The sequence below is a fragment of the Dipodomys ordii genome, unplaced genomic scaffold (genome assembly GCF_000151885.1).
Source record: "Dipodomys ordii isolate 6190 unplaced genomic scaffold, Dord_2.0 Scaffold6, whole genome shotgun sequence".
Lineage (NCBI taxonomy): Eukaryota > Metazoa > Chordata > Mammalia > Rodentia > Heteromyidae > Dipodomys > Dipodomys ordii.
In genome coordinates, this window is record NW_012267222.1 from 11,740,718 (window position 1) to 11,749,555 (window position 8,838).

At 48.2% G+C, this 8,838-nt stretch overlaps 1 protein-coding gene across 1 annotated transcript in view; it reads left to right on the top strand.

The window, feature by feature from the left end:
- Nucleotides 1-660: 660 nt before the first annotated feature.
- Nucleotides 661-8,838, top strand: part of Gpatch3 (G patch domain containing 3) — a 10,822-nt gene continuing 2,644 nt past the window's right edge. Inside the window, exons 1-4 of the mRNA XM_013032270.1 lie at nt 661-1,123; nt 2,142-2,566; nt 5,715-5,889; nt 8,540-8,615. Of these exons, the coding sequence (XP_012887724.1) occupies nt 661-1,123; nt 2,142-2,566; nt 5,715-5,889; nt 8,540-8,615 (1,139 nt within the window). The remainder of the gene's footprint in view (nt 1,124-2,141; nt 2,567-5,714; nt 5,890-8,539; nt 8,616-8,838) is intronic.

Below are 8,838 nucleotides of genomic sequence, written 5' to 3' on the forward strand. Positions count from 1 at the left end.
CGGCTAGAAGGACTGATTTTTAAGAGACCATTAACAACTAATGTGTGTGTGTGTGTGTGTGTGCTGGTCATGGGGGCCAAGGCACTGCCCCTGACCTCTTTTGCTCAATGCTAGCACTTTACCACTCTGAACCACAGCTCCACTCTGGTTTTTGAGTGGTTAGTTGGAGATAAAAGTCTCACAGGGACAGCCCGGCGCCGGTGGCTCACACCTGTAATCCTAGCTACTCAGGAGGCTGAGATCTGAGGCTCAAGGTTCAAAGCCAGCCGGGGCAGAACAGGCCATGAGACTGCTATCTCCAATAAGCCACCAGAAAACCGGAAGTGGCGCTGTGGCTCAGGTGGTAGAGCGCCCGCCTTGAGCTGAAGAGCTGAGGGACAACGCCCAGGCCCAGAGTCCAGGACCGACAAAAACAAAAACAACAAATCAAAAGCCCTCTGGAGTTCCGGAAGCTGAGACCTGAGGGTTCGAGGCCGGTCCCGGCAGTAATTAGCCACCAAAAAGCCGGAAGTAGAGCTGTGGCTCAAGTGGAAGAGCGCTAGCCTGGGGCACAGGGAGGCTCCAGGACGAACCCCAGGGCCGCCCGCCCCCTCCAAATGGAGGCCAGAACGATTCGCGGAGTTCTCGCGCGAGCGCCAGCAGATCACATGATAGTCCATGATGGCGACGCCCAGCGAGGTGGAGGAAGAGGCTACCGTTTACCTAGTCGTGACGGGCATCCCCTCCGCATTACGATCGGCTCAGCTACGGAGCTACTTCAGCCAGTTCCGAGAGCAGCGCGGCGGGGGCTTCCTCTGCTTCCACTACCGGCACCGGCCCGAGGGGGCCCCTGCCCAGGCCTCTGACGCGGGCCTCCCTTCCAGCGACCCCGCCGCCGAGAGCCAGGACCTCGCCCAGACTACGGCCGCCGCTTCGCGCGCGCTCTCCGCGCGGAACTCTGCCCGCGGCCAGACCCGCACCTGCCAGACCCGCACCTGCTGCTGCGTCATCTCCGTACGGGGACTGGCCCTGGCCCGGAAGCTTGTTCGCATGTACTCAGGCCGCCGGTGGCTAGATTCTCAAGGGACTTGGCTTCCTGGACGCTGTCACATCCACAGACTTAGGCTACCCACTGAGGCATCAGGTATGAGGAATAAAGATAACGAGCTGGGCCGAAGGGCCCCGGGACAGTGGCACTCTTCCTGAGAAAAGTCAGGCCTCTGGTTATGACTTTGCAAGCTTCAATCGTTTGTGGACTGAGTTTCAGGTTTAACTAGTACTTCCGTTTATTTCCGGGTGGAGGGAGACCTACTTGAACCCTTCGGAGACCCTTTTCTCTGAGGAGACGATATTTTGCACTGACACAGAAGGGAAAAAAAGGAAATTAGTGTTTCTATTAGCCTAAAATGAACATCAGAGAGACCAACACTCAAGAAAGAGTTTATTTAGGAGTGAAAAAAAAAGGATTTCAGTTGCCTTGGGGATACATGTGCCATAGTGGACCATAGAGGAGCCCTAAGTGTATCCAGGGAGGTAAAGTAAGGCAAGAACTTTAAGAGACAAAATGAAATTTGAATAAGTTGTTTGGAAACACTCTTGACTACAAGGATCAATAACAAGGGTGGCATAGGTTCAAGGTTGAACAGGCAGTTGCTGGGCAATTGAACTCAAAAGTAGTTTTTGTACAAGGTTGTGGTTGCATTTATGCAAGCTTGTGGTTTGGAACAGTCTTTGGGATAATGATTTTTGGGTTTGTTGTTGTTTGTGTGGGGGTGTGGGGGTGTGTGTTTGTGTGTGTGTACTGGTCCTAGGACTTTAACTCAAAGACTGGGCATTATCCCTGATCTTTTTTGCTAAGTTCAAACCCCAGTATTGACGCATACACACATATGTGCATGCACGCACGCACACACACACACACACACATACACACACACACACACACCAACAGGAGCCAAATCAAGAAGAAATTTGTGTGCTCAGCCACAGTGGTGATCAATGGCACGTAATTGCCAGGGGGCTCTGATAGGAAGAGAGGAGGGACTCTGGAGAAGTTATAATGGGAATAACATTAGGACAACAGCTTTAAACTATGATTTCTAGCCCAAAGTGTTACTTCAAGTTTTGGTTTTCAAAACCCATTCTTCTCTCTTCTTCCTAAGGTTTGGGCTCCTTTCCCTTTAAAACCAGGAAGGAACTGCAGAGTCGGAAAGCTGAGAATGAAGCCTTCTCTCTCACTGACCTGAGACAACTCCCGGAGCTGAACCCACCAGTGCTGATGCCCAATGGGAATGTGGGGACTCCCTTGAGAGTCTTTTTAGAATTGATTCGGGCCTGCCGCCTACCACCACGAATTATCACCCAGCTGCAACTCCAGTTCCCCAAGACAGGCTCTTCCCGGCGATATGGCAATGTGCCCTTCAAGTATGAGGAATCTGAGACAGTGGAACAGGAAGAGCATGTGTACACAGCGGAGGGTGAGGAAATACCCCAGGGGACCTGCTTGATAGATGCACCAGCTAGTATCAGTGAAGAGACTGCGGATGAAGGAGAAAGAGAGGAGAAAGAAGAGTCTCACTCAGATGATGTGAGTATAGTGTGCCATCCTGTCCTTCCTGCCAGCTTAAAGAGGGTATTAATAATACTCTCTTCCGTTGTATATTAAGAGATTTCTTAGTCTGAGCGCCTCAGGAGGGCTTCAGGGAGCAGGAGAACTGCCTGATACTGAATGTAAAACTGTATTTGCATGTGCATATATTTTTCTTCTTCTTTTCTTTTCTTTTTTTCTTTTTTTTTGGAGGAGAGGGCAGGAAGGGGGAAAAATCCAGAGCCAGAAGATTCTATAGTAGAACCTCTTTTCATTTCCTCAGAAAGGATGGGAAGAGGGGATATTAGGGTTCCCCCCCTTTTTTTTTTTTTTTTTTTTGGTTGTGGGCTTGAACTCTGGGCCAGCTCTTCAGCTCAAGGCTAGCGCTCTACTGCTTGAGCCACAGCACCATTTCTGGCTTTTTCTGTTTATGTGGTGCTGAGGAATCGAACCCAGGGCCTCATACCTGTAAGACAAGCACTCTACCACTGAGCCACCTTCCCAGCCCTAAGGGTTCCTTTTCATAGATGAAAACATAATGACCAAGAGTTGTACAGGCTGGGTGCTACTGGCTCCTGCCTATAATGTTAGCTACTTAAGAGGCTGTGGATCCCAGTTTGAAGCCAAACCAGGCAGACAAATCAAAGAGACTCTTATTTCTAATTAACCAGCAAAAAAGCCAGAAGTAGAGGTGTGGCTCAAGTGATAGAGTTTCTTACTTGAGTAAAAAAGCCAAGGAAGGATACAAGGCCCTGAGTTCAAGCTCTAGTTCCAGCGCACATATGCGTACACACACCCACACACCCACAAAGAGCTGTGGGCCAGGAGCCAGTGGTTCATACTTGTAATTCTAGCTACTCAAGAGGCTAAGATCTGAGGATTGTAATTTGAAGCTAGCCTGGGGAAGAAAGTCTGTAAGATCCTATCTGTAATTAACCTCCAAAAAGCTGGAAGTGGACCTCTGGTTCAAGTGGTAGAGCATTAGCCTTGAGCAAAAAAACTCAAGGATAGTACCCAGGTCCTGAGTTCAAGCCCTAGGATTGGTACAAAGAGCGAGAAAAAGGTTACCCAGCAGTTTGTCTAAGATCATCTAAGAAAGTAGAGACGTGGAACCAGTTCCCAACTGCTTCTCCAATGCAGTTTCATCCTGTGCCTAGCAGCAGCCTCCTCTGAATTCCAGCCTGGATTCAATGGATTGAACCCCAGCTTCCAGTCTTGACATTGTTAGTGTAATAGACATTTTGTAGACTCCTTTCTCCAGATGTGGTTGTTCATCCATAAAACCAAGGAAGGTGGAAGCTAGGTGCTGGTAGTTCACACCTGTAATCCTAGCTACTTAGGAGGCTGAGATATCAAGATGGCTGTTCAAAGCCAGCTTGGCCAGGAAAGTCTGTAAGATTCTTATCCTCCAATTAAGCACCAGAAACCTGGAAGTGGAGCTGTGGCATAAAGTGGTAGAGTGCTAGCCTTGAGCAAAAGGAGCTCAGGCACAGTGCCCAAGCCCAACAAAAGATTTTTAAAAGGAAGGTAGAATTTGTTAGGAAAACTGTTTTGCTTGTTTTGGTTTTATTTGTACTCTGGGTCAAAAGCAAGGTACCCACCCATGGACTGAGAATCTGGCTTAGTGGTGAAGTGCTTGCCTAGCATGCATGAAGCCCTGGGTTTGATTCCTCAGTACCATATAAACAGAAAAAGCCAGAAGTGGTGCTGTAGCTTAAGTGGTAGAGTGCTAGCCTTGAGCAAAAGAAACTCAGGGACAGTGTCCAGGCCCTGAGTTTAAGTCCTAGGACTGGCAAAAAAAAAAAGTAAGGCACCCATGCTTCAAAGTACCCAGCTTAGCATTGCTCCAATATCAGCTCACATCCTTAGTGTGTCACTGTTTTATGTCTTTGTTTTGTTTTTGTTTTTGTCAGTCTTGGGGCCTGAACTCTGAGCCTGGGCGCTGTCCCTCAGCTCTTCAGCTCAAGGTTAGCGCTATACCACTTGAGCCACAGCGCAACTTCCGGCTTTTTCTGCTTATGTGGTGCTGAGGAATCAAACCCAGGGCCTCATGCCTGCAAGGCAAGCGCTCTACCTCTGAGCCACCTTCCCAGCCCCATTGTGGCTCTCTTCTGACTTGTTTTACAGTGTTGATTCTAGTGATGTGCTATAGTTTGACCAGGAGAGGGGCTTATCCTGCCATTCTGCAAGCCTAGTCAACGCTTGTACACCAGGGACTAGTGCATAATTCCAAAGACATTCTACAATCCATTTACTTGCCTTCAGAGAGCTTACAATCTTGGAGAGAACCAGCATCTGGAAAGGCCACACTGGATTTGCATTCTGGCTCTGCTATACTCTTAGTGTATTATTATAGGAAAATCACTTTACTCTTCTGAGCCTAGGTTTCCTCAACTGGAGAATGGGAATAATAAAGTTAGCTTACAAGGTCACTGGGATGATGAATGGAATTGAGTTACAGAAAGGGTCTGAGCCAGGCATTGGTGGCTCATGCCTGTATTCCTAGCCACTCAGGAGGCTGAGATCTGAAGATCACGGTTCAAAGCCCAGCCTGAGCAGGAAAATCTATGAGACTCTTATCTCCAACAAATCACCAGAAAACCAGAAATGGTGCTGTGGTATAGCACTAGCCTTGAGCCGAAGAGCTGAAGCACAGAGCCCAGGCCCAGAGTTCAAGCCCCACGACCTACAAAAAAAGAAAAAAGAGAAAAAGAAAGGGTCTGACACACAGGCAATGCTAGTGTGTTAGTTCTTGTCCTTTCTCTGTAATATATAAAGGCCTAACATGTGCTCAGAGGCCATGAGAGTGCATGAGCCTAAGTGGGAGGGTTTCATGTAGCTGCAGGAGGAAGATTTAACCAAGTGAAGAAGCAAAGGATGTGGGAGGAAGGCACACAGTTCATGCAGGGAAACTAACACAAGTCAAAAGCAGAGCTAAGAGCGATCAGCCTTGAGGGTGGGGGCCGGGGAGAAGCACATGTTGAGAAGTGTAAAGGGTGTGTTGGGCAAGGTTCTCAGGTTTACATATGCACTATTTCTAGAGAAACCTGAAGGCATGGGGTTGAGAGCCCTATCTCATCCTCCTGTGCTTCTAAGCCTTGAAATCAGGAAGCTGGATAAACAGGTCCCCTTTCCACACTTCTCCCAGGATGATGACCGGGGTGAGGAGTGGGAGCGGCACGAAGCACTGCATGATGACGTGACCAGGCAGGAGCGGACCACCGAGCGGCTCTTTGAAGAGGAGATTGAGCTTAAGTGGGAGAAGGGAGGCTCTGGCCTGGTGTTCTACACTGATGCCCAGTTCTGGCAAGAGGAAGAAGGAGGTAAGGCTCTGGGTTGTTCAGCTATCTCTTATTGTAACAAATACTTGAGATAAATGAACTTCTAAAGAGAAGAGGTTTAAGCCAAGCCAGTAATCCCAGCACTTGGGAGGTGTGCTAGGAGGTGGAGGCAGAATGGATGATAGTTTAAGACCAGCCTACTACAAAAGGAGACTCTGTCTCAAGAAAAGGTAAAGAAAAGAATAAAGGAAACCCGATGCCAGTGCCTCACAATTGTAATTCTAGCTACTCAGGAGACAGATCTGAGGATCAGGAGTTGAAGTCAACCTAGCAGGAAAGTCCATGAGACTTTTATCTCCAATTAACCACCAAAAAGCTGGAAGTGTAGCTGTGGCTTAATTGGTAAAATGCCAGTCTTGAGTGGAAAAGCTAAGAGACACTGCCCAGAACCTGAGTTCAAGCCTCAGGACTGAGAAGGAAGGAAGGAAAGAAAGGAAGGAAGGAAGGAATAAAGGAATGTAGGAAGGAAAAAAGTAGAAAGGAAAAAGGTAGGAAGGAAGGAAAGCAGGCAGGCAAGGAAGGAAGGAAGGAAGGCAGAAAGGAAGGAAGGAAGGGGAAGGAAGGCAGGAAAGCGAGAAAGAAGGAAGGAAGGGAAATGGTGCTGTGGCTCAAGTGGTAGAGTGGTAGCCTTGAGCTGAAGAGCTCAGGAACAGTGCCCAGGCCCACAGTTCAAGCCCCACAACCGACCAAAAAAAAAGAAGAAGAAGAAGAGAAGAAGCTGGGCACGGATTCCTCATGCCTATAATCCTAGCTACTTAGCTAGGAGACTGAGATCTGAGGATCATGGTTCAAAGCCAGTCCAGGCCAGGTGCCAGTGACTCAGGCCTGTAATCCTAGCTACTCTGGAGGCTGAGATCTGAGGATCATGGTTCAAAGCCAGCCCAGGCCAGGTGCCAGTGACTCAGGCCTGTAATCCTAGCTACTCTGGAGGCTGAGATCTGAGGATCATGGTTCAAAGCCAGCCCAGGCCAGGTGCCAGTGACTCAGGCCTGTAATCCTAGCTACTCTGGAGGCTGAGATCTGAGGATCACGGTTCAAAGCCAGCCTGGGCAGGAAAGTCCGTGAGACTCTTATCTCCAATAAACCATTCAGAAAACTGGAAGTGGTGCTGTGGCTGAAGTGGTAGAGTGTTAGCCTTGAGCTAAACAGCTCAAGGACAGCACCCAGGCCCAGAGTTCAAGGCCCATGACCGACCAAAAAGAAGAAAAAGAAAAGAAAGAAGGAAGGAAAAAAGGGAGGTTGCTACAAGTGTGACTCAAGTGGTAGTACTCTTGCCCAGCAAATAGGAAGCCCTGAGTTCAATCCCTACGCCCTAACTGCTGCCCAAAAGCCTTTGTCCAGGGGTACTTACTCAAGGCATGGTGAGAGTGGCAGAGCATTTGCCTAGCATGTGAGAAGCTCTGAGTTCATTCCCCAGCTACTCAGGGAAAAGAAAAAAGAAAAAAGATTTATTTGGGCTAATAGTTTAAGAAATCTCAGTCCATGGTCAGCCCAGTTTTGTTTTGTTTTTGGTGCGCAGGCTGGCTTTGAACAGTAATTTTCAGATCTCAGCTAGGATAACAAAAGTGAGCCACCAATGCATGCCCAGTTGTTTTGGGGCTTATGATGAGGTAGCACATTGTGGTAAGAGCTCAGGAAACCAATTTAACTTGTTGATAAGAAACAGAGAGGAGGGAGCTGGGAAGGTGGCTCAGTGGTAGAGCGCTTGCCTTGCATGCCTGAGGCCCTGGGTTCCATTCCTCAGCTCCACATAAGCAGAAAAAGCCCAAAGTGGTGCTGTGGCTCAAGTGGTAGTGTGCTAGCCTTGAGCTGAAGAGCTGAGGGACAGTGCCCAGGCCCAGAGTTCAGGCCCCACGACCGGCAGAAAAAAGGAAAAAGAGAAATAGAAAGGAAAAGACCAAAGTCCTACAGACCCTTTTAAGGGCATATCTCCAGTATCCTAAAACCTCCCACTAGGCCCACTTCATTTCTCTCACCTCTCAGCTGTGCCATGCTAGGACTGAGCCTTTAACGTATGGGAGTCTGGGGGCTGTTTTAATGTGCAAATTAAAGCGGGCTGGCATCCACGTTAGGACAGGGATGATCCCTATTGCATTATCTCTGGGTTTTCTACTCTACTCAGTTTATTTCCTGATAATGAGTCCAAATAGAAAGCTAGGAAAGCTGGAAGCTGGTAGTTCATTCCTGTAATCTTAGCTATTCAGGAGGCTGAGACCTGGAGGACCATTGTTTGAAGCCAGCCCAAGCAGAAAAGTCCAAGAGACTCCTATTTCCACTAAAAGCCAGGCTGAATACATGGCTATAGTGGTGGAATGCCAGCAGAACAAGCAAGCTGAGAAGTTTGAAGCCCTGAGTTCAAACCCTAGTACCACCAGAAAAAGTAAATAAATAAAGCTAGGGAAGGCTTGCCTTTATTATATATGAGACACCACTGATCCTACTATGTAATAAGGAATCAGTGAGATGGACAGAAAAGCCATTTCTGCACTCTAATTCTAAATAATCCCAGAGGAGAACACTTGAAAATACAAATCAAAACACCAGGTTCTATACATAGTGTCTAACTCTACATTTCACTCTCAACAGAACTCTGAGTCCTTAACCTACTATGCAATATGTTTATATCCTGCAGACTTTGATGAGCAGACAGCTGATGACTGGGATGTGGATATGAGCATATACTACGACAGAGGTACTGGACTGGGGTAGAACTGGTGTACTGCCCTATGAGGACGCTTTGCCAGATAGGCTTATCAGAGGCCAAAAGAGGACCAGTTCCTGGGCTGGGAAGGTAGCTCAGTGGTAGAGTGCTTGCCTTGCATGCATGAGGCCTTGGGTTCGATTCTTCAGCACCACATAAGCAAAAAGAAAAAAGCCGGAAGTGTCACTGTGGCTCAAGTGGTAGAGTGCTAACCTTGAGCTGAAAAGCTG